The sequence below is a fragment of the Coregonus clupeaformis genome, unplaced genomic scaffold, assembly GCF_020615455.1.
Source record: "Coregonus clupeaformis isolate EN_2021a unplaced genomic scaffold, ASM2061545v1 scaf1053, whole genome shotgun sequence".
In the NCBI taxonomy this organism is placed as follows: domain Eukaryota; kingdom Metazoa; phylum Chordata; class Actinopteri; order Salmoniformes; family Salmonidae; genus Coregonus; species Coregonus clupeaformis.
In genome coordinates this window covers 14,131-40,456 of record NW_025534507.1, presented here as the reverse complement: position 1 = coordinate 40,456, position 26,326 = coordinate 14,131, and the positions used below count along the sequence as shown (strand labels likewise).

Below are 26,326 nucleotides of genomic sequence, written 5' to 3'. Positions count from 1 at the left end.
TTCTCATACCGACACCTCCCCGTCCCTGAAGACCAAATCTACACCTTGCCCTATTCTCAGCCAGTCTTTTGTCATGGAGGCCAAGTTTGGATGTTGTTTTGTGTTCGACTGTCTCTTTCTGGTTGTGGTTAACAGAGTTGTTCCCCAGCTCAGAATTGAGGACGCTGTCCTATCCACTGACCTTCACTCGACCACTCTGACGTCAAAAACGACAGACCAGTATCCCTTGTCTTGTCTTTTCAAAAACACTTGAGTGTGCTGTCTCTGAACAACTCTCTCATTATCTCTAATATATAATAATAATAATAATAATATATGTCATTTAGCAGACGCTTTTATCCAAAGTGACTTAGTTATGCGTGCATACATTTTATGGATGGGTGGTCCGGGTAATCAAAACCACTACCCTGGCGTTACAAGCGCCATGCTCTACCAACTGAATTACAAAGGATCTCTCTCAGAACAATCTTGTCACTAACCAGTTAGGTTTCAAGACGGCTCACTCAACTGAGACCGCTCTTCTCTTTGTCACGGAGGCTTTCCGCTCTGCCAAAGCTGACTCTCTCTCCTCGGTTCTCATCCTCCTAGATCTATCCGCTGCCTTTGACATCGTGAACCATCAGCTCCTACTCTCCACCCTCTCAGGGCTGGGCGTCTCTGCACAGTCCTGGATTGCATCCTAACTGGCAGGTCGCTCCTATCAGGTGAAGTGTCTGCACCACGTGCTCTCACTACTGGTGTCCCCCAGGGCTCGGATCTAGGCCCTCTCCTCTTCTCTCTATACAAAGTCACTCGGCTCCATCATATCCTCACATGGTCTCTCCCATCATTGCTACGCGGATGACACTCTCCTTCCCCCCTTCTGACAACCAGGTGGCGACGCACATCTCTGTGTGCCTGGCAGACATCTGAGCTTGGATGTCGGCCCACCACCTCAAGCTCAACTTCGACAAGATAGAGCTGCTATTTCTCCCGGGGAAGGCCTGCCCGCTCCAAGACCAGTCAACGCTCTTCTCTGGCCTGGCATCCAAATGTTGGAATGAGCAGCTAGGACAGCAGAGTCCCTTGCCCATCTTCCCGAAAACGTCTGAAACCAAACCTCTTCCTGTGGCTGCGAATATGGAGTTTTCCCCCCGCGCCGCCAATCTGGAAACCTCTTTCTTAAAGCTACGGATCCAGGTCACGTTCTGCGCATGTGTTATGTATGTGGTCCTCTGTAGCTCAGCTGGTAGAGCATGGCGCTTGTAATGCCAAGATAGTGGGTTCGATCCCCGGGACCACCCATACACAAAAATGTATGCACGCATGACTGTAAGTCGCTTTGGATAAAAGCGTCTGCTAAATGGCATATTATTATATTATTATTATTATTATTATACCCACCTGAACCATGATGATGTAGCCTATGTCTCTGACTGAAAATAAAAACCCTGCAGTGATTTGAACGAGCGTTTCAAGGCCATTATGAAATGTTGTAACAGATATTGCAGTTGCAAAAGCAGGACGCAGTCCCTACACATTGCATTGGAGCAAAGAAATCTGCGTTTTGTAGGCTAATCTTTGTAGTCGCTGCCATATCTTAGCCACTAGCCAGAGTTGTTGAAAAAGAACGCTAATACTTTGACTGCCTGTCCGCATCCTAATTAGACAATGTTTGTAATGATGATTAAAAAAAGACATTAAATCGCTAATTAGACGGCATGTCTGTGTGTTGCTTGTGTTTGATATGCTGCCTTGATAGCTGCATGTAACTCCCCACTTGAGTTTTGCATTGGGGCAAAAAACTATCTGCGAGTTTGTATGAACATGTTGATCATGTCTTTTGTGTACAACATGTAAATAGCTGCATGTAGCCCAACTCCCCTCCTGAAAAAAGAACATGAAATCATCCTTATGCTTAATAGCCTATTGAGGCATGGAAAGCAAATGTCCTTTTGTGTACAACATGAAGTGTGTAAGTTACACAAGACAAAGGCGTTAATCGCTGATCAAAGCGGCAGCATAGCACTGAGCAGCAGCTACGTAGGCAGTGTAGTGAGCAGCCGCTAAAAGAATCCTGCACATACGCAGAAATCTCTATTTTTGGCCAAGGCAAATAGGGTTTCCAGAAAATACGGAATCACAGCCACTACAAAAAAATATTTGTAAAAGTTTGCGGGGAGGTGAGCATATTCTCACGTCAAATTCCATTTTTATAAATGCCAACTTTTGCGTGAAAACTGGCACACACACATTTTGTGGTATATTTTGTATATACACGGTTTATAAATGAGGCCCCTGGCCAACAGCCTGGAAGGATGAGGCCCCTTCTCTTTAAACCCCCTGTAGCTCTTCTGTTCTAAAATCTCTTACACCCCAAAATGTATCTGCTGCTGCCACTACCACATCTACAGGTAACTGCTACCTCATCTACAGGTAACTGCCAAAATAAAGGAAACACCAACACGAGCCAGAACAGCTTCAATGCACCTTGGCATAGATTCTACAAATGTCTGGAACGCTATTGGAGGGATGCGACATTCATTCATCCACAAGACATTCCATCATTTGGTGCTTTGTTGATAGTGGTGGAAAAAGTCTCCGTTGCCACTCCAGAATCTCCCATAAGTGTTCAAGTTGGTTGATATCTGGTGACTGAGATGGCCATGGCATATGGGTTACCTCATTTTCATGCTCATCAAACCATTCAGTGACCACTCGTGCCCTGTGGATAGGGGCATTGTCATCATATGGGGGCATAGCCATGGTAGCTAAAATAATGACCCTAAGTATGATGGGATGTTAATTGCTTAATTAACTCAGGAACCACACCTGTGTGGAAGCATCTGCTTTCAAAATACTTTGCATCCCTCATTTACTCAATTAGTTTGGCAGTTATCTTTATTTTCTGGGATTTACGCTCCATCAGTGCAGGACAGTTAATAACCATAGCAATACATGCAAGAAATCCTACCTTACTAACACTCATCCTCTCTGGATCTCTCTCTTCAGGCCTACTCACTCACCCTTGGGCTGTCCTCTATTCTCTTCACTTCCTCAGCATAGGACGCTTTCTGCCCCACTCGAATTCTGTCAATCTCAACCTGTCTCTCTCTCACAGGGCACACAGTTGACAGTGATTTCTCTATCCCAACTCCCAACACTCCCTCTGACTATGCCCTCCTGCACATTTCTCACATTGTGGGATCTCCCTTCTAGACACTCCTGCAACATGTCTGAATCCTTGGCACCTAAAGCACCATAGCGGGTTCGGAACATAGGCCCTCACAGAACAGCAAATATAACCTAACCTGACCTTATCATGTATAAACTCTGTGTCATACTTCAACAAGACAGATAGGGTATTCTCAGTCTTGCCATTAACACCGGGTCTACGTCTCAACAAACGGCGGGCGTCACAAACACCAGAAATAATCATTTTCATTTGATCCACTTCTACACTCAACGCTACCCCATTGATCACTCTGTTGAGCGGCGCCCTGCTCCAGAGAGCAAAGCACGACACAGGTCGATCCCAAGGCGGGTGACACAGAGCGCCGTTTCCTCTGGTCTGACGATGCACAAAAAAATCTAAGAACATTTGGCTTCTCGAAACGTACAATACAACTTTAATAATCCCAGAGAGGCAATTCATTCAGACACGACAAACACACCAAAAAGTAAGAGACAAAAAAACAACCTATTAAGGCATCAGTTAAAAGTGCATGGTGACATTTAAGTCCATGGTAGCCACAGTTCTTAATTAATGGCAGGGCTAAACTATCTCTAGAATAGTCCCTAGGTCTTCATTAATGGTCCTGTTAACCAGGCGATTCGCCTCAGGTACAAACAAGGCCCTGCGCCTAATGGTGGAACACTTGAGAAAGCACAGGCGGCGTCCCAAAGAGGAGCAGTTATAACTGCGGGTTGAGGACATGGTGCTGTCCCCCACGATGTCATAGGTTTTCCTCCTGGCCTGCTGCTCAAAGAATGAGGCCAGACTTCTGAGAGGCAGCCCGGTGATCTTTGAGCAGGTGTTCACAATGGCTTGAAGGCGGTATCTGCTCTTGACAGAGAGGGATGTATACCAGCATACGAAGGACAACACAGAATGCTCTCGATGAAAGAACTGTAAAAGGTTTGCAATATTGATTTGTTGAGACTTAATGAGTTCAGTTTCTTGAGGAAGTATTGTGTCTGCTATTTTGATGATGGCGTCTGTGTTTTGCTCAAACTTCAGGGTGTTATCAAAGATGGTACGAAGCTATTTATACTGGTCCACATTGTCCACCTCCTCTCCATGAATGAACATCGTACTGGTGGGCTTCCTCCTGAAGACGACAATAATTGTATTTCGTCTTAAAGACATTCAACTCCAGCAGCGTACTGTCACACCAGTCAATTAAGTCCTGGGTGGCTGGGCCATGGTCCAGCTCCTGAGAGGAGTGACAGGAGGACTGAGTCATCTGCAAACTTCACAAAATGGTGGTTGGCATGGGCACTCAGTCATTGGTGTAGAGAATAAAAAGGAGGGGTGACACCCTTGTGGTGAACCTGTGCAAGTGAGTAGGGTGTCTGATTGGCAACATTAGCATAGACTCTCCATAATCCACAAGATAAAGCCGTGGTCGAGATTAAACTGTCAGTCAAGTTTTTTTGGCGAGGATGGCAGGCTGCATGGTGTTAAATGCAGACGAGAGGTCCACAAATAGGAGCCTGACAGAGGCCAGATGTCTGTGGATGTGTCCATCAAGAACAGCTTGGCATCGTCCGTGAACTGGAAGGGATCCAGCATAGCACCTGACACAGATGTGATGTGGGCCTTGACCAGTTTCTCCAGGGCCTTCATCACAAGAGAGGTCAGTGCAATAGACCTATGGTCGTTGAGAAAGTGAGGCTTATCTTTCTTGGAAACGGGGATAATGTTGGACGTTTTCCATGGCTGCGGGACCAGGCACCGGTCCAGCGAGAATTATAAATGCTGGAGTAGGACTCCCTGAGCTGCTCAGCACAGTACCTGAGGGTCCTGCCACAGATACCATCTGGTCCCAGGGCTTTGTTGATTGGTGTGGATTTGAGCAGTTTCATCACATCATTTGCTTGAGGGGTGAACGTGGCACATGGCGTGAAACTCTGCTTGAGCTCCACCGCATCTCAAGAGTGAGGTCGGGCCTCTCGAAGCGAGTGTAGAACTTGTTCAGCTCGTTGAGCAGAGAGGAGTCACTGACCCCCTCCACACTCACATGCCTCTCCTTTGTGACTGTGTGTTTACAGCGGCCATGTTTTTAATACCCTGCCAGGCTGCCCTCTAGTTCCCCTGCTCGAACTTCTGCTCGTGTGATGGCTTGCTTGACTTTCTTATTAACCTATTTTCTTTACACTGTACCTGTGAAAATACCATTTTTTCCTCATTAAGAATGCCCTTGAGCTTGTCGGTCACCCAGGGTGACAAATATTAATCTGTTTCAACACAAAAAGTAATGTATTTTGATGTTAGTACTTGTTCATTTAAGCTGGATAATGACTCAAAGAACAATTCCCAATTGGTGCAGTCAAAACAGCCTTGCAGTGCATCAATACTGGGGCAGTCCGTGTTTGAACGTTTCTCACCTCCCTCTCTACACCACTGGAGTGTAGTTGGGGCGAGTAGAATGCTAATGTTATCAGCTGATCTGAGGGGGGAGTGACCTATAGGCTCCTGGAACTGTCCTTGTTCTAGCCTAGGTTTACTCTCTCTCTAAAAACAGGTATTAACCCAAGCCTGATTCAAATGACAAGTTAACAAAGGGTTAATGAGGGGTATGTGGTTAATTACCCTCTTACCCCAAGACACTTCACATGATAACTATAATATGTCAGCTAAAGAATGGTTCCCTGACATCCCCTGTGTACATCTGAAGACACACTGCTATGACGATTTCTCCCCGTTGTGGACACTCCTATGTCTGATAAGCTCTTGTAGTTTAGTTTGCACTTGAAGGGTGTGAACGGTCTGGTGCATCTTCACATAATTCACCTCAGCAAAGCACTTTCCACACGTGGGGCAGGCGTATGGCTTGTCTGTGTCCATCCTAACGCTCGGCTTCCCATGTTGTGACCCAATGACACCAGAGGAGGTAGAAGCAGGAGCCACCATCCTCAGGTGGTTAGTCTTTGTGCTCCCTCCTTGACCTCTAGCTATTGTTTGGGTGTTGTTGGGATTGTGTGCTGTGTTATAGGCTAGGTGAACGCCCATCCTGACCCTGTCTGTATTGGTGGGGTAACCATGAGACAGCTGAGGAAGGCTAGACCCAGGACCAGGCCTTCTATGAACCCAGTCACTAGGCATTAGACAAGACCCTGAAGGAGAAGACAGACTTCCTGTTAGACTCCCACCAGGGGGGTCTCCCACCACTCTCTGTGAAGGCTGAAGCCCAGGTTGACCTGCTCTGTTCATCATAGATACTGTGGTGTTTGTATCATAGGAACAGGAGGGTCTATCTCTATCAGCCCCAGGCCCTGCTTCATCCCTGCACTGAGACTGTGAAGAGAAGGGTCTGGGCTGCAGACTGGATCCCTGACTGGAGTCTCTGTCTCTCTGATGACCACCAGGACTGAGGTTGTTCAGTCCACCAGTCCACTGGTTGTGTTCTATGTAGTGGTTGTGGTGGAGTCTTTGTCCCTCGCAGTTGGGTCCTGGTTCTGACTCGGGAAGGAAGAGCGACGGCTCCTGATCCAGGGTCCTGATCCGGGGCCAGGGTTTGTGACCAGCCGCCTCAGAGGTCCAGTCTCTCCCGCCAGTAACACCAGATATCAGCAGGTCTTCATGGACTGCAGACTGCAAACAATGTTTGTACAGAAAAGCATAAATGTTTATTTAAGAAAATCTTTGCTGTACACACAAACATTACATTATATTATTAAATGTTAACCACAGTCAAGCCCATCTCTAACACTGTGATTCAAGTACCTAACAATATGGAGCCATTGGAGTTTTTTGTTGTTGATGTCCAAACTCAGTCTTTGCAATGATACAAAAATAACCAAGTCAGTCAGCACAGAGTCAATTTAGTATTTAATTTAAACAAAATGGCATTATAATCACATGTATTGCACAGAACGATACATGACAAGAATATTTTTTCTCACTATGGTACACTTTAAATTTTCTGTTAATCTGATACCCTCGCTTTGATAAAATGAATTTTAGAATACATTGGAAAAGGTTCAACAAAACATTACACACAGCTTCACTACTTCCTGTCAAGTAAACATGAATTAAGGCACTATCATTATCTCACTATAAAACACCACTGAAATATATGTTCCTTTCTAGAGGACGACGGAGTGAAGAAAAAACTGTTGGAACATTGAGTGCCTTCGACCACTTCGCACGCTATTCTCAGAATCCCTCAAGAATACCGATTGGGACACCTCTCGACCAAAATTCTGTCTGCATGGTGTTGGTCCAGTTGACGACACCCGACATTGACTCTTAGACGATCATGCCTTCACTCAACCGAGCTCGGCCCGAAAGGTGAACTCCCGAGTGGCGCAGTGGTCTAAGGCACTGCATCGCAGTGCTAGCTGTGCCACTAGAGATCCTGGTTCGAGTCCAGGCTCTGTCGCAGCCGGCCGCGACCGGGAGACCCATGTGCGGCGCACAATTGGTCCAGCGTCGTCCAAGGTAGGGGAGGGTTTGGCCGGCAGCGATGTGGGTTTGTTTCCCACGGGGGGCCAGTATGAAAAAACTAAAAGAACTAAAAAATACATGTATGCATTCACTAACTGTAAGTCGCTCTGGATAAGAGCGTCTGCTAAATGACTAAAATGTAAATGTGAACAATGGCTGACAATAAAGAGGTAAGTTCAATAGTTTTTCAGTAGAGAAACTAACCAACTACCTACCTAATCAACTATGATTTCAATATTGAAGTAGATCGTTTTTTGGTCTTCTGTTATTAAAGCAGGCTATTGATTAGGCAAACTAGGTTAAATGTCAGCTAGCTAGAATGCTAACGTTAGCTAACTATGTAGCTAGCTAACGTTTAACCAAAGATTTTTTATAACTAACCCAAGATGGACACAGACTGTCGTTTCCAATGGGAGCAGATTAATCATAGTGGGCAGAACAAGCAAGGAGGTGGGCAGAGACAAGCACGAGGTTGCGAGATCCTATTGACGCTTTCTAGTATGTATTCGCATATTTCCGTTTGGGTCCGTCTACTCTGTGAAGTGCACGTGTGCAATAGCTCAATTCGCCCTTGCACTCCTTCTAAACACCACCATTTTTAACAACTTTTTCAAAGGTAAAGTCTACAAAACTTAGTCCACTCTGTTCGTAACAGATTGTAGTTTTGGGAACAGAAACTGTATTGAGATCAAATGTTTCATCGATGAGAAAATTAGCAGAATGAATACCCAAATCCATCTTGTTCCATCTTCTCGCACTGCCGGCCACTGGGCTTCCTCTCATCACCATATTTGGTGGTGAGTGGAAATGCCAGCTGGATGCTTCAGATTTATACATCCGGTGAAACATCTGGCTCATTGTTCCATCTGTGGTTTAACCCTGTGGATTAACCAAAGATGGTTTCGTTTTATATACCGTCTCTGGTTTAACTAAGAGCATTGTAGCTAAGTCAACAACGGGTTTAGTAGAAGTGGAGGGCTAGGAAGACCAGCATAACTGGGAGGGAGTGGTAGAAGAGGGGGGAGGGGAAGGGTGAAAACAGACAGGGAAGAACCGGCCTCACTGGGGAAGAGGGCCGTGATTGAGGAGGGGGAGCCAAGAGAGGTCAGGCGCCAAACCAAATAATAGCCAATATTGTAAACCACTAACTGCATACTTTGAGATACAGTCTGATTGAAATACAGATTTGATAACTTTTACAGTCAGTTTTTGTGCAGTTACAATAAATGAGAATGAAAACCATTTCTCTCTCTCTCCATCCCTCTTTCCATGCAGGTCCACTGTCACTAATATGTGTTGGTGAAGTTGTTCTCTGCACAGTTGACAGAGACAGGAGATACAGGAGTCCATTCTGTTCCAAGTAGGTTGCCTTGGCTCTCCTCTATGCACAGCACTTTGGGGGCTTCCTGCAAGTAACCATGACATCCACCAATCAACCCCGTAACTTAATCATTAGTGGTACTGAGAGTTCCTCTAATGTCTTTGACGCTGTATGGAGGCATTGTGCATGGGACATTTGTCACGTAGAGAGGATGATGACCAGCTGCTGTTTATTGGTTAGAAACATGGTTCAATACAGAAGATGGTTCTATACTAAATGTAGGTGATAGTTATTGCTAAACAATATGAGTGGTGTAGGTAAGGGATGAAGTTAAAACCTATAGGAGGTAGCTGTCTACGAGGAGGGTTGGGCATGAAATGACAGCAAGCTGTTCAATACTGAGCCATGCGTGGATTTGTACAGCTCGGCTCAGTCCAGTCCCACATTGTGTGTTATTACTTATTTGGCTAAATGATTATCCATAGTTGCCTCCAGCCACAGGAGTCTTAAAATGGACTGTTACTTTGATTACAACATGAAGATGTTAAAACATTTAAACAGACATTTCCTGACATCTTACTTTCCTCTCTCTCTCACTCCAGTTGTTGTCAGGAGACAGGTCGGTGTGTGTAGAGAACACACGCTTAACCAGGTGGAGTCGGGCTTTTACTTCATCGCCCTGGAACACTACACAGGCAGAGGACGCCAAGTTTGGACCAGTGAGTCGCCAACTCATCTTATGCCTTACACAACTTAGTACGTCTCGCTCCACCTTCCTCCAACTCCAGTGCCCTACTTTTGTTGACCTTTTAACCAATGTCTATGGATTGTACAAGGATTTTAAGTTGGTACTTCGACTCCATACTAAAGTCCATCTCCTGTATCGTTCTGCCCTCTATAGACTCTGCTGCTGCCCTGTAAGAACCTGGAGATCTTCACTGAGGGAGGTGACGTGGCCACAAACAGTGCCTGGGACACGTTGCAGTGCTACTGCTGTCTGGAGAACAGCCAGGGGGTGGTCAAAACATCTGCCACAACTTCATCTTTAGTGTACCTGGGAGCTAAAGGTATGTCACCGCACTCCCAACAGTCATGTATGATAAAACATACTTTTATGCTAATGTATGTGTTTCTTAAAGCGACAATCAGCAGTTGAAACAATATAAAAGCAAACTCCCCGCCCACGTTTCGGTAGAAAGCTGAGGGATGGGGCTGGAGAAATCACTCTCAAATTCATAGACAGAGCTATGTATGCAAGGACTGACCATCGCACCTCCTAAAACCCCATTGGAGGAGACGACCCAAGGTTCCTTGCCTCAGACCTCCTTCAATGGGTTTTGAGAAGGATGCGAGTAGAGGAAGTGAGGAGTTGAGCAGAGATGAATTGGGACAGAGGTCATGTCATTGTTTTAGGTGGAATCTTATGTTGAATGATACATTTATTATCTGTTTGCACTTAAACCTTTGTTGTACGCATCGCCGACCCCTTCCACCCTCTCTTCCAAAGACTCCCCTCTGGCAAACGGTTCAGGTCAATCACGACCAAAACCTCCCGCCACCTGAACAGTTTCTTCCCCCGCTCCGTGGCCCTCACCAACCGGCCACCTGGTCCACGATGATCCTCACATCCATGGAATTTGCACTCTGCACTATTCATCCACAGACTATGCAGCCTGCACTATCATCCCAGAACTGCACATTTCTCTTTGCACTCTCTGCACATCTCTTACATGCATAATTTATCCTGTAGCTTATAGTTTAGTCTATAGTTTTTAGCTTCCTGCCATCCAGGATCTCTATACCAGGCGGTGTCAGAGGAAGGCCCTAAAAATTGACAAAGACTCCAACCACCCTAGTCATAGACTGTTCTCTCTGCTACCGCAAAGCAAGCGGTGCCGGAGCGCCAAGTCTAGGTCCAAAAGGCTCCTTAACAGCTTCTACCCCCAGGCCATAAGACTGCTGAACAGCTAATCAAATGGCTACCCGGACTATTTGCATTGACCCCCCCCTCCCTTTGTTTTTACGCTGCTGCTACTCGCTGTTTATGATCTATTCATAGTCACTTTACCCCTACCTACATGTAGAAATTACCTCGACTAACCTGTACCACCACACATTGACTCGGTACCGGTACCCCCCTTTAGTTTATTTAGTAAATATTTTCTTAACTCTTATTTTTCTTAAAACGGCATTGTTGGTTAAGGGCTTGTAAGTAAGCATTTCTGTTGTATTCGGGCATGTGACAAATAAAATGTGATTTGATTTGAGCTTACAGTGTTCATAGTGTACAGTCGTGGTCAAAAGTTTTGAGAATGACACAAGTATTGGTCTTCACAAAGTTCGCTGCTTCAGTGTTATGATATATTTTTGTCAGATGTTACTATGGTATACTGAAGTATAATTACAAGCATTCCAAGTGTCAAAGGCTTTTATTGACAATTACATTAAGTTTATGCAACGAGTCAATATTTGCAGTGTTGACCCTTCTTTTTCAAGACCTCTGCAATCCGCCCTGGCATGCTGTCAATTAACTTCTGGGCCACATCCTGACTGATGGCAGCCCATTCTTGCATAATCAATGCTTGGAGTTTGTCAGAATTTGTGGGTTTTTGTTTGTCCACCCGCCTCTTGAAGATCGACCACAAGTTTTCAATGGGATTAAGGTCTGGGGAGTTTCCTGGCCATGGACCCAAAATGTCGATGTTTTGTTCCCCGAGCCACTTAGTTATCAATTTTGCCTTATGGCAAGGTGCTCCATCATGCTGGCAAAGGCATTGGTCGTCACCAAACTGTTCTTGGATGGTTGGGAGAAGTTGCTCTCGGAGGATATGTTGGTACCATTCTTTATTCATGGCTGTGTTCTCTTAATTTTGAGTGAGCCCACTCCATTGGCTGAGAAGCAACCCCACACATGAATGGTCTCAGGATGCTTTCCTGTTGGCATGACACAGGACTGATGGTAGCGCTCACCTTGTCTTCTCCGGACAAGGTGTTTTCCAGATGCCCCAAACAATCGGAAAGGGGATTCATCAGAGAAAATTACTTTACCCCAGTCCTCAGCAGTCCAATCCCTGTACCTTTTGCAGAATATCAGTCTGTCCCTGATGTTTTTCCTGGAGAGAAGTGGCTTCTTTGCTGCCCTTCTTGACACCAGGCCATCCTCCAAAAGTATTTGCCTCACTGTGCGTGCAGATGCACTCACACCTGCCTGCTGCCATTCCTGAGCAAGCTCTGCACTGGTGGTGCCCCGATCCCGCAGCTGAATCAACTTTAGGAGACGGTCCTGGCGCTTGCTGGACTTTCTTGGGCGCCCTGACGCCTTCTTCATAACAATTGAACCTCTCTCCTTGAAGTTCTTGATGATCCGATAAATGGTTGATTTAGGTGCAATCTTACTAGCAGCAATATCCTTGCCTGTGAAGCCCTTTTTGTGCAAAGCAATGATGATGGCACGTGTTTCCTTGCAGGTAACCATGGTTAACAGAGGAAGAATAATGATTTCAAGCACCACCCTCCTTTTAAAGCTTCCAGTCTGTTATTCTAACTCAATCAGCATGACAGAGTGATCTCCAGCCTTGTCCTCGTCAACACTCTCACCTGTGTTAACGAGAGAATCACTGACATGATGGCAGCTGGTCCTTTTGTGGCAGGGCTGAAATGCAGTGGAAATGTTTTTTGGGGATTAAGTTCATTTTCATGGCAAAGAGGGACTGCAATTCATTGCTATTCATTTGATCACTCTTCATGACATTCTGGAGTATATGCAAATTGCCATCATCAAAACTGAGGCAGCAGACTTTGTGAAAATTAGTATTTGTGTCATTCTCAAAACTTTTTACCACGACTGTACATACTGTATGTGGATCTGTGGAAACTTTGGATCTATATATTTTGTCTGTATATTCTGTTTATTGTGGCAACACCATTTCACAGAGTCAAATTTCTGTACATGCAAATGTATTTGGCGAATAAAGCTGATTTTGACATGTTAACCTGAGTTAAGCTGGTTTATCATATTCATGTCAATTTACATTCTACTATTTCGGACTGGTTATGTACTGTATGAACCTGTAGCAGATTGTCTCTTTTGTGTCTTCATATAATTCAAAATCCCCATGTGCTGTGTGTGTGTACCCTTGGGCTTAATACCCTAAATATTAGGGGTGTAACGATCCATCTACTACATCGATGTATCGATTTATATTCCTATGATCCAACTACATCGATCTGTGCTCGGCGAGTTGGCCTTTTGGACAACATATATCAATCTAACATCGTTTTAAAATGTAATAAATCGATTGTATCGATACTAGGAAATAACCCATTGGATTTAAGCACGTCAGACTTTATATGGATGTTTTTTCTTAGCACTTTTAATGATAAAGGCTTTAAACATTACTCGATTCAGTCTGCCTATCCGTGACGTCATCGCCCGTGCACAGCAGCAGCGCAAAGGCGCAAAGACAACAAAACATAGCATGGCGGACGACAGAGGAGAAGCCGACGAGCAAGAAATTATCAAGCCACCATTGCGGTCCTTACAAGAAACAGGAATCTAGGAAACTTCACCTGCACTGTCCAGTATCCAGGTATTTATTTCAGTCACACTGGTTGAATTTTTGGCTAAAAGGTTACTGAATCGATTTCAAGTCACTGAATCGTTTCGGATCGTATCGTTCTAAATGAACCAATATCGTCCTTGAATCGTATCGACAACCACGAATCGTGATACAAATCGAATCGTTGTTAAAACGAATCGTTACACCCCTACTAAATATTGGATCCTGCCTTGAATTAGTGGACTCGTTTTATGGTGTTTGCTAGAGCTGACTGCTTTTCCTTTTACAGACGAACATTGCTGGTTAACAATTAGCTAGCTAACTTTAGCGAGTAGATTCCACTCAACTTAAGATATAGTATACCTATTTGAATTTATTTCCCAATTAATTTGGTTATCAAGCAGCTGGGTTTCCAAGTCATTTGGTGCTTACTTCTCAAGCTGTCAAGTTAGCTAAACAGACGGCGATGCAGTGCATCTCTTTGAAGGCATGCAAACAGAAGACTCAAGCTATCACGCGACAAGTTGCGTAATAGCCAATCACAACACTGGACTGGCCCAGGGCAGGAATTTGTTAGTTCGGCCATCACCCTAGTGAAAGTGACCAATCTCAAGTTTAAGCCCGCTCCCCATGAGACTGAAATCCAAACCCAAAGATGCCAAGACTTTAGAGAAAGTAATTTGAGAAATTGAGTGAAAACTTGACCATGTGTGACGATCCCGGCTGTCTGAGTCGGGTCCTGTCTGGTGACTAGTGTTCCTGCTCGTATTCTCCAGTTTCCCGAGGGTTCGGGAACGCTCCGGGGAGCGCTCTGGTTTTCCGCACCTGCATCCCATCAGCAATCTGCACACCTGGTCCTGATCATCACCCTTCTTAGGCTCTGGCCCAACATCCAGTTCCTGCCGGATCGTTAGCCATGAACAGTATGTTTGTCAGCGTATCAGCCTTTGAGTTCTAGCGTTAGTTTTGTTGTTTTGCACCTTGTTGATTTGCTGTGTACTCACCTCCGTTTTGTTCTGTCTGCAGTCTCTCACCCGGAACCTTCACCCAACCTCTGCCTGATGGTCGGCGGCTGCCGAGCCAGTACCGACCAACCACTGCACCCTCAACAACCCATCCACGCCACCCGCTCTGTTCCCTGGATTATTCAGCTTCACTCGGACTCTATAAATAAACACTCACCTTTGTCTCACGTACCGTGTCCTGGTCTGCTTCTGGGTTCTGGCTTAGTTAACCGTGACAGAACGATCCGGCCAGTAATGAACCCAGCGGACCTGGACTCTGTTCGCCATGCTATTACCCAGCAGGAGAAGATGTTGGGCTATCATAGCACGGTACTACAGGAGATCGCGTTGTCAGTTCGGAACCTTTCTACCGGTCTGACGGAGGTCCAGAACCAACGCAAGTGTCCGGTGGAGGATCCACTACCGGGTTTCACCCATCTCGCCTGCCGCTTCTGAAGCTGTGTCCATCCGTGAGCCCAAGGTTCCGACGCCGGATAAGTATGAGGGAGAGCTGGGAAGATGCCGTTCCTTCCTTATGCAGTGTGGACTAGTGTTCGATCTACAGCCCTACTCTTATGCCACAGACAAGGCTAGGATAGCCTTTGTGATTGAGTTGCTGCGTGGTCGAGCGCTGGAGTGGGCTTCAGCCGTTTGGGAACGACAGGATCCCTGCATGGCTTCATACCAGGGGTTCACGGCCGAGATGAGGAAGCTCTTCGACCATTCCGTCCGAGGGAGGGACGCAGCTAGGCGCCTGTTTTCGCCGCCAAGGAACTCGCAGCGTGGCCGACTTCGTGATCGAGTTCAAGACGTTGGCTGTGGAGAGTGGGTGGAACGAGGAGTCTCTGCAAGCGGCCTTTTACCAGGGTCTGTCGGGGCAGCTCAAGGATGAGTTGATCTCCTATCCGAGCCTAGTGACCTGGACAGCTTGGTAGCTTTGTCTATTCGGGTGGATAATCGAGTCCGAGAGCGAAGGAGGGAGAAGCAATGGGTTCCGTCCAACCGATCAGCTTCTCAGGATCCAGTCGGGTACGTCAAACTGCGCGGCTCGCTAAAGTTGGGAGGACTTTTAGCGAGCCAGTTTCGACCTCTCAATACCTCTGTCAGACCCCGTTTCCCGGCTACCCTTATGAACAGGAATCAGAGCTTAGCGATTAACGCTTTATCGATTCAGGTGCCGATGGAAGCTTTCTAGATGCCGAGTTGGTGGAACAGCTGGGGCTTTCCAAGGAGCAATTGCCGGAAGCCATTGAAGCTACCACTCTGAACGGCAGTAGTCTGGCACGTATCACGATGAGGACTGAACCGGTTAAGATGCGGTTGTCGGGGAATCATTCTGAGATGATTTCATTCTTCATTCTGCCGTCTTCCCATGTTCCTCTGGTCCTTGGATACCCCTGGCTGAAGGAACACAATCCCACGTTCGATTGGGTGACGGGCAAGGTAACGAGTTGGAGCCTTGATTGTCATGCTAACTGTCTCAAGACTGCCTGCCCCCATTCGGTTCCCAGTCAGGTGATTGAGGCTAAACCCCCAGATTTGTCCCTGGTTCCCGAGACATATCACGATTTGGGGGAAGTTTTCAGTAAGCAGAAGGCTCTGTCACTCCCCTCCCCCACCGACCATATGATTGTGCCATCAACCTGGTCCCTGGAGCTGTCTACCCCAAGGGAAGGTTATACAGTATCTCCCGACCTGAACGTGAGGCGTTGGAGACCTACATCAAGGAGTCCCTAGCTGCTGGTCTCGTTCGTCCCTCGTCATCACCCCTGGGGGCAGGATTCTTCTTTGTGGGTAAGAAGGATGGCTCTCTTCGACCGTGTATTGATTATCGGGGGTTGAATGACATCACGGTCAAGAACAAGTATCCCCTGCCCTTGATGAGTTCTGCCTTCGACTCCTTACAGGGTGCTACGGTGTTCACTAAGCTAGACCTACGCAATGCGTATCACCTGGTCCGGATCAGAGAGGGGGACGAGTGGTTGACGGGTTTCAATACACCGATGGGTCACTTCGAGTATCAGGTGATGCCGTTTGGACTGACCAATGCTCCAGCGGTATTCCAGAGTATGGTGAACGACGTCCTGAGAGATATGATCGGTCTCTTTGTGTTTGTTTACCTGGATGACATTCTGATCTTCTCGAAGGAACCTTCCGACCACGTCCAGCATGTCCGGCAGGTTCTGCAGCGCATTGTTGGAGAATCGCCTGTTTGTGAAGGCCGAGAAGTGCGAGTTTCACGCCCACACGACATCCTTTCTCGGGTACATCATCTCCAGGGGAGAGATTAGGATGGACCAGGAGAAGGTTAGAGCGGTTCTGGAATGGGCCCAGCCCGGTACGAGATTGCAGCTCCAGAGATTTTTGGGGTTTGCGAATTTCTACCGCAGATTCATCCGGGATTACAGCCGTGTGGCCGCTCCGTTAACTGCCTTGACTTCCAGCATCAGGACCTTCGAGTGGAATCCGGAGGCGGATCGAGCGTTTCTGGATTTGAAGAGGCGATTCACCAACGCACCGATTCTCTCTCAACCGACACGGCCCGTCAGTTCGATCGCTGAAGTGGACGCGTCTGATGTGGGAGTTGGCGCCATCCTGTCGCAGCGATGCTCCACGGACAGTAAACTCCATCCCTGCGCCTACTACTCGCCGCCTTTCGCCTGCGGAGAGGAATTACGATGTGGGTAACCGGGAGCTTCTCGCGGTGAAACTTGCCTTGGAGGAGTGGCGCCACTGGTTGGAGGGGCGGAGCAACCGTTTATGGTCTGGACGGACCACAAGAATCTTGCTTACGTGCAATCGGCTAAACGTCTCAACTCCCCGCCAGGCCAGGTGGGCGTTGTTTTTCGGACGATTCAAGTTTGCCCTGACGTTCCGACCTGGATCTAAGAACGGCAAGGCGGACGCCTTGTCCCGGATGTTCTCCAAGACGGAGGAGAGTGGGTCCAAGACCGAGACAATCCTCCCCCGGAACTGCGTCGTGGGAGCAGTTATGTGGAAGATTGAGGAGGAGGTGCTGGCGGCCCTTCGGACTCAGCCCGGTCCCGGTAACGGTCCACCCGGTCGGTTGTTTGTGCCTGAGTCGGTTCGTCCTGCTGTCCTCAAATGGTCCCACGCCAGCAAGATGGCTTGTCACCCTGGCGTGGCTCGGACTATGGCGTTTCTTCGCAGACGCTTTTTGGTGGCCTGCCATGGCCGAGGATACTCGGGGTTTTGTTGCTGCCTGTCCAGTGTGTGCGCAGAATAAGAGTACCAATCGGCCCAGCTCTGGACTACTTCACCCCCTTCCTATTCCCCGGCGACCATGGTCGCATCTGGCCCTGGACTTCGTCACGGGGTTGCCCGCTTCTGAGGGGAACACGGTCATTCTGACTATCGTGGACAGATTCAGCAAGTTCGCCACTTTGTGCCAATTGCCAAGCTTCCCTCTGCCTCGGAGACGTCCGAGATCCTGGTTAGGGAGGTTTTCAGGGTCCACGGGTTGCCCAGTGATATCGTTTCCGACCGTGGCCCTCAGTTTACCTCTGCTGTCTGGAAGTCCTTCTGTTTGGCCATTGGAGCTACGGTCAGTCTCACATCTGGTTTTCACCCCCAATCCAATGGTCAGGCGGAGAGAGCCAACCAGAAGATGGAATCAACGCTACGCTGTCTGGTCTCTTCCAACCCCACCTCCTGGGTCTCTCAGTTGCCTTGGGTTGAGTATGCCCACAATACTCTTCCTACATCTGCCACTGGGATGTCTCCCTTCCAGTGCCTGTATGGCTACCAACCTCCCCTGTTTCCTTCTCAGGAGAAGGAGCTCTCAGTGCCTTCTGTTCAGGCCCATATTCGGCGTTGCCACCGGACCTGGCATCGGGCCAGAAAGGCACTCCTTAGAGTTTCGGACCGGTATCAGCTCCAGGCGAATCGTCGCCGGATTCCCCGCTCCCACCTATACCATCGGAGATAGGGTTTGGTTGGCCACACGGGATCTTCCGTTACGGACTGAGTCTAGGAAGTTGTTGCCGAAGTTCATTGGTCCGTTTGTGGTGGAGAAGGTGATCAATCCAGTGGCAGTTCGACTCAAACTACCGAGGACGCTCAGAGTCCATCCCACCTTTCATGTCTCCTGCCTCAAGCCTGTCTTCCTCAGTCCTCTGTTGCCTCCTCCGCCTCCTCCTCCTCCTCCTCGGATGATCGGAGGTGGTCCTGCCTACACGGTGCGTCGCATCATGGATTCCAGACGGCGGGGCCGGGGTTTCCAGTATCTCGTGGACTGGGAGGGTATGGCCCTGAAGAGAGGAGTTGGATTCCGCGGCGACAGGTCCTAGACGCAGACCTCATCAGTGACTTCTACCGCCTCCATCCTGGCGCTCCGGGAAGTCCGCCCGGTGGCGTTCGCCGGAGGGGGGTACTGTGACGATCCCGGCTGTCTGAGTCGGGTCCTGTCTGGTGACTAGTGTTCCTGCTCGTATTCTCCAGTTTCCCGAGGGTTCGGGAACGCTCCCGGGGAGCGCTCTGGTTTTCCGCACCTGCATCCCATCAGCAATCTGCACACCTGGTCCTGATCATCACCCTTCTTAGGCTCTGGCCCAACATCCAGTTCCTGCCGGATCGTTAGCCATGAACAGTATGTTTGTCAGCGTATCAGCCTTTGAGTTCTAGCGTTAGTTTTGTTGTTTTGCACCTTGTTGATTTGCTGTGTACTCACCTCCGTTTTGTTCTGTCTGCAGTCTCTCACCCGGAACCTTCACCCAACCTCTGCCTGATGGTCGGCGGCTGCCGAGCCAGTACCGGACCAACCACTGCACCCTCAACAACCCATCCACGCCACCCGCTCTGTTCCCTGGATTATTCAGCTTCACTCGGACTCTATAAATAAACACTCACCTTTGTCTCACGTACCGTGTCCTGGTCTGCTTCTGGGTTCTGGCTTAGTTAACCGTGACACCATGACAAGTTACTATTGCTGGTGGACAATTTAATGCGTTCAAATGTATTTTTTACATGTTTGAATCACGTTTCTTTGCTTACAGATCGATATGTATTATTTAAGACATTTTTCTTTTTGATCTGTTCTGCTCGTAGGACTTGAACTTAGCTGGATACCCGATAAGCTTGCTGTTAGGTGACAACTTCATATTTAACCTAGCTAGTCAGGTATATTTGGGAAGCAAAGTAGTAAGCTACGGCCATTGCATACTGCATACTTTTTACTGAACATTACATCAAATCTACGCTTCACCCTGCTCTCAGCCAGTCTGTTGTCATGGAGACTAAGTTTGGTTGTTGTTTTGTGTTCGACTGTCTGTTTCTGGTTGTGGATATCAGTGTTGTTCCCCAGATCAGAGGTGAGGACACTGTCCCATCCACTGACCTCTATGTCGCCTCTGTTCCTGGCCTGCTCAGTGATATCGTCCTGCGGAACCTTGGCTGCACCGATCTGGGTCTGGGAATCCAAGATGGCCGCCCAGTCTCCTCTGTTAGGCTCCTGCCAACCACCTGCAGGAAGAGGTTACAAAATAGACTTTACAAACACTGCATGAGTTAATTACCTGGTCAAGTTCATACATTATAATGTGTGTTTTAGTATGTAAACATAAGTTGTATTGATTTCATTTTATGAATGAAGAGAAAATAATAGCCAGGTGCATCACTATTCCTATTGAAGTATATCTATTATGTTCTGTATATGTATTTCTCCCTTACCTTGCTCCCCCATCTTTAGTCTCTCTGGTCCGTCTTCTATTGTCTCCTCTTTGACCAGCAGCAGATCAGGCTTCCCATCCTCCATGTCTAGTGACTGTAAGAGGTAAAGAGTGAGAGGATGTTGGATCAAGAAATCTGATATGAGCACCCGCTATGAAGCATCTTCTGATTGGGCAATGAGGGATTGCTATGAGCACTATGCAAACATGTTAGTTGATTTGACTACTTGACACTCTTTAATGGTTTGATAATTGAAAGGCATGGTCCCACACTTAATCAAGACCTGGGCCTGTATCCACAAAGAATCTCAGAGTAGAAGTGCTGATCGAGGATCAGGTCCCCACCTGTCTATATAGTCTTATTCATTATTATCTAAAAGGCTAAACTGATCCTAGATCAGCACTCCTACTCTGAGACTCTTTGTGGATATGGACCCTGACCTAATACCATTCAGACAGTAGTTCACAGTGGGCTCACCTCAGTGAGACTGTGTGTGGTCCTGTGCTGCTCAGCTGGTTCCTCTGTGGGTTCAGGAGGTGGTGTAGTCTGGTTGTCCTCCATGACCATGGTCCCCTCAGGGTTCCCCAGACCCTCCTCACACCCCTCCTCATTCACCAGCAGCACCTCTGGACCCTCCTCCTCCTGGAAGAGAGAGGTGATACAAATTACACAGACATACACTCCCTCAGGTACGTACACACACAGAGATAATAAACAGTTTCAACATGGAGTGTTTACCCATCCCAATTACATTTGAGTCCTATACTGTAGTTACAGAATGACTTCGTTGTTAAACCCATCATGGTGGACATAAATATGATGATGTGGGGCCGGAGAAGATGGCTGCCGTTTTACAGCCCTCTAACCAATTGTACTATTATGTGTGTTTTTTCGCGTTATTTGTAATTTATTCTGTACATAATGTTTCTGCCACCGTCTCTTATGACCAAAAAGAGCTTCTGGATATCAGGACAGCGATTACTCACCTCGTATTGGACAAATATGTTTTTTCTTCAACGAGTCGGACGCGAAGGATATCCTACCGACAAGGCCCAAATCCCCGTCATTCGCATGAGAAAGAGACGGAGATATCGTGGGCGTAGGTCGGGCTGCCTTGTAAGGATCTGACGGCGAGCGAGAAAACTGCCTCTTCCATCAATCCTATTAGCCAATGTTCAATCATTTGAGAACAAATTGGACAACCTAAGATTACGGTTATCCTACCATTGGGACATTAAAAACTGTAATATCTTATGTTTCACAGAGTCGTGGCTGAACGACGACATGGACAGCATACAGCTGACGGGATATACGCTACATCGGCAGGATAGAACGGCTGACTCCGGTAAGACAAGGCGTGGCGGTCTGGGTATATTTGTAAACAACAGCTGGTGCACAAAATCTAATACTAAGGAAGTCTCTAGGTTTTGCTCGCCTGAGGTAGAGTATCATGATAAGCTGTAGACCACACTATTTACCAAGATACTTTTCATCTGGCATTAAGATTGCACTCAATGAGCTGTATAAGGCCATAAGTAAACAGGACAACGCTCTTCCAGAGGCAGCGCTCCTAGTGGCCGGGGACTTTAATGCAGGGAAACTTAAATCCGTTCTACCTAATTTCTACCAGCATGTTAAATGCGCAACCAGAGGGAAAAAAACTCTAGACCACCTTTACTAGACACACAGAGACGCATACAAAGCTCTCCCTCGCCCTCCATTTGGCAAATCTGACCATAACTCTATCCTCCTGATTCCTGCTTATGAGCAAAAACTAAAGCAGGAGGCACCAGTGACTCGGTTAATAAAAAAAGTGGTCAGATGATGCAGATGCTAAGCTACAGGACTGTTTTGCTAGCACACACTGGAATATGTTCCGGGATTCTTCAGATAGCATTGAGGAGTACACCACATCAGTCACTGCCTTCATCAATAAGTGCATTGATGACGTCGTCCCCACAGTGACCATACGTACATACCCCAACCAGAAGCCATGGATTACAGGCAACATCCGCACTGAGCTAAAGGGCAGAGCTGCCGCTTTCAAAGAGCGGGACTCTAACCCGGACGCTTATAAGAAATCCTGCTATGCCCTCCGACGAACCTCAAACAAGCAAAGAGTCAATACCGGACTAAGATTGAATCGTACTACACCGGCTCTGACGCTCATCGGATGTGTCAGGGCTTGAAAACTATTACAGACTACAAAGGGAAGCACAGCCGCGAGCTGCCCAGTGACACAAGCCTACCAGACGAGCTAAATCACTTCTATGCTCGCTTCGAGGCAAGCAACACTGAAGCATGCATGAGAGCACCAGCTGTTCCGGATGACTATGTGATCACGCTCTCCGTAGCCAATGTGAGTAAGACTTTTAAGCAGGTCAACATTCACAAGGCCGCGGGCCAGACGGATTACTAGGACGTGTACTCCGAGCATGTGCTGACCAACTGGCAAGTGTCTTCACTGACATTTTCAACATGTCCCTGACTGAGTCTGTAATACCAACATGTTTCAAGCAGACCGCCATCGTCCCTGTGCCCAAGGACACTAAGATAACCTGCCTAAATGACTACCGACCCGTAGCACTCACGTCTGTAGCCATGAAGTGCTTTGAAAGGCTGGTCATGGCTCACATCAACACCATTATCCCAGAAACCCTAGACCCACTTCAATTTGCATAACGCCCCAACAGATCCACAGATGATGCAATCTCTATTGCACTCCACACTGCCCTTTCCCACCTGGACAAGAGGAACACCTACGTGAGAATGCTGTTCATTGACTACAGCTCAGCGTTCAACACCATAGTGCCCTCAAAGTTCATCACTAAACTAAGGATCCTGGGACTAAACACCTCCCTCTGCAACTGGATCCTGGACTTCCTGACGGGCTGCCCCCAGGTGGTAAGGGTAGGTAACAACACATCTGCCACGCTGCTCCTCAACACAGGTCCCCTCAGGGGTGCGTGCTCAGTCCCCTCCTGTACTCCCTGTTCACCCATGACTGCATGGCCAGGCACGACTCCAACACCATAATTAAGTTTGCTGACGACACAACAGTGGTAGGCCTGATCACCGACAACGATGAGACAGCCTATAGGGAGGAGGTCAGAGACCTGGCCGTGTGGTGCCAGGATAACAACCTCTCCTTCAACGTGATCAAGACAAAGGAGATGATTGTGGACTACAGGGAAAAAAAGAGGACTGAGCACGCCCCCATTCTCATTGACGGGCTGTAGTGGAACAGGTTGAGAGCTTCAAGTTCCTTGGTGTCCACATCACCAACGAACTATCATGGTCCAAACACATCAAGACAGTCGTGAAGAGGGCACGACAAAGCCTATTCCCCCTCAGGAGACTGAAAAGATTTGGCATGGGTCCTCAGATCCTCAAAACATTCTACAGCTGCACAATCGAGAGCATCCTGACTGGTTGCATCACCGCCTGGTATGGCAACTGCTCAGCCTCTGACCGCAAGGCACTACAGAGGGTAGTGTATACGGCCCAGTAAATCACTGGGGCCAAGCTTCCTGCCATCCAGGACCTCTATACCAGGCGGTGTCAGAGGAAGGCCCTCAAAATTGTCAAAGACTCCAGCCACCCTAGTCATAGACTGTTCTCTCTGCTACCGCACGGCAAGCGGTACCGGAGCACCAAGTCTAGGTCCAAAAGGCTTCTCAACAGCTTCTACCCCCAAGCCATAAGACTCCTGAACAGCTAATCATGGCTACCCGGACTATTTGCACTGCCCCCCCACCCCCTCTTTTACGCTGCTGCTACTCTGTTTATTATTTATGCATAGTCACTTTAACTCTACCCACATGTACATATTACCTCAATTACCTCGACTAGCCGGTGCCCCCCGCACATTGACTCTGCACCAGTACCCCCCTGTATATAGCCTCCCTACTGTTCTTTTATTTTACTGCTACTCTTTAGATATTTGCCTTAATTTTTTTACTTAACGCTTTTTATTTTTTAAATGTTTTTATGCATTGTTGGTTAAGGGCTTGTAAGTAAGCATTTCACTGTAATGTCTACACCTGTTGTATTCAGCGCATGTGGCAAATACATTTTGATTTGAAATAAGTCAGCTATGATAAGTCAAAAGTCATCATCAGACAAACCTGACTAAACTATTCTGAGGTGTACAGTAGGTGTTGGTTAGTGTGCGGGTCTAAAGACTGTCTCAATGAAAGTCTTAGAATGAAAAGTCCCATTTTGTGTTTATTAAACATAAACAAGTGTTAAATACACCATATGAAAACCCCACGTCATGTCTCAACAAAAAAATCAGCATGAACATGATAAACTGCATTAATTTCCTAATTAAAGGGGTCTTGGGAATTTTTGTGTTACAAAATGAACACAAAAAAGACAAACGGACATTGTTACAAAAAATATATATATACACACTAATGTAATTTGTAGTACAATACTGAGTGCGTTAGTTTCTTAGTTTTCCGTTTACACAGCACAAACGCAATATGAAACAGACTTTTTAGGCGATCGATCGATAGATAGATAGATATCACACAATCTGGATATTTTCTGCTGACAACAATGAAATTAATCTTTGTCTTTAATGCAGGGTTTGATTTAACCGACAGAAGCTATCGTGTGGAATGGTAACTTTCTATTTTATAGAGTGGAATGTTTTTTCTGCTGGTATCCTTAGGTAGCTCCTCTCTGAGAAGCTCTTCCTACAGTGCGTACAGGCAAATGGCCTTTCTCCCGTGTGAACCTTCAGGTGAATCTTCAGGTGACCAGCCTGGGCGAAGCGCATGTGACAGCTGTAGGATTTTTCCCATGTGGACCCTCTGGTGACTCTTCAAGTTTTAATGTCGCCTGCACAAGTACAGTGAAATGCCTTTCTTGTAAGCTCTAAACCCAGCAAAGCAGTAATCAATAACAATGTAATACTAAAAATAACATAAGGAAAAAGTAAATAAGCATACTATATACAGGGTCAGTCAGTTCCAGTACCATATTACAATTTGAAGTGATACTGGAGCAATGGTGGTAGATGTATAGGGGTAAGGTGACAAGGCATCAGGATATATGATAAACAGAGTAGCAGCAGCGTATATGATGATTGTATGTGAGTGGGTGTGCGTGTGTGTAGTCAGTATAAATGCATGTGCATTTTATGTGTGTGAGAAAATTATGAATTGAGTGTTTGTGTGTGTGTTGGAGTGTGCATGAGTGTGTAGGGCCCTGCAAAAATGTGCATAGAGACAGTGCAAAAATACAAAGGTAAACTCAGATAGTCCATGTAGCCAATTTGTTAGCTAGACTTATGGCTTGAAGCTGTTCAGGAGCCTGTTGGTGTCAGACTTGAAGCACCGGTACCGCTTGCCGTGCGGAAGCAGAGAGAACAGTCTATGGCTTGGGTGGCTGGAGTCTTTAACGATTTTCCGGGCCTTCCTTTCACACCGCCTGATATAGAGGTCCTGGAAGTACTGGGATGTCCGCACCACGGAAGGAGCCATCGATGTGGACACTGGGTCGCGATCCCTGAACACGTGTAAAGGGGAGTGGGTGGCAACGTTTGGATTTGTCTCTAAGCTTCCCCTGTAATCTAGGAAATCTCTGCCCTGTGAGTGTCCGTCTCCAAGGTGACTATCTGCATTCCATGTGGGAGTAACATCGCCCTCCACTTTCACAGTCACCTCATATACCAATATAACCTCCCCTTTCTTATCGAAGCACCCTTCCGAATATACACTACTACTGTACTGGTTCCAGTCCCCTCTAGACAGATCAGTCTGTGTCTCTAAACCCAAGGGCATGTTGCCAGTGTCCATCGCTGTAGCGTAAGAACAAGAACCATCACCATCCCCACACCACAGGAATTAACCGTTCTCTGGCTCTGGTGAAATACCGGTAAATACTTTGAGCCGGGAGCAAGAGCACAGCACAGTCTCTCTGGGTCTGATCTGTGGTCAGATCCTGTGTGTAAGAGCCTGTGTGTTACAGTTAAAGTCTTGGTCTCCGTCTCTGACTTGAGGATGGCGTTCGGCATTCCACTGACCTCCGTGATGCTGCGTCGGGCCATTGGCTGCGCTGGGGTGGTGGTGGGGTCCTCTCTGGCTACAGGGGG

At 47.2% G+C, this 26,326-nt stretch overlaps 1 protein-coding gene across 2 annotated transcripts; it reads right to left on the bottom strand.

The window, feature by feature from the left end:
* Positions 1-5,376: 5,376 nt before the first annotated feature.
* Positions 5,377-20,259, bottom strand: LOC123486187 (B-cell CLL/lymphoma 6 member B protein-like). 2 transcript variants are annotated; one of them, XM_045217411.1, is made up of 3 exons: positions 20,224-20,259; positions 19,892-20,016; positions 5,377-6,796 (listed from the first exon to the last, which is right to left on the bottom strand). In XM_045217411.1, the coding sequence occupies exons 1-3, from the start codon at positions 20,234-20,236 to the stop codon at positions 5,888-5,890; spliced, it is 1,047 nt and encodes a 348-aa protein (XP_045073346.1). In that variant the 5' UTR covers positions 20,237-20,259; the 3' UTR covers positions 5,377-5,887. The 2 variants fall into 2 exon arrangements, with proteins under 2 accessions (XP_045073346.1, XP_045073347.1); XM_045217412.1 differs by lacking the exon at positions 5,377-6,796 and adding an exon at positions 8,037-9,057.
* Positions 20,260-26,326: the final 6,067 nt, after the last annotated feature.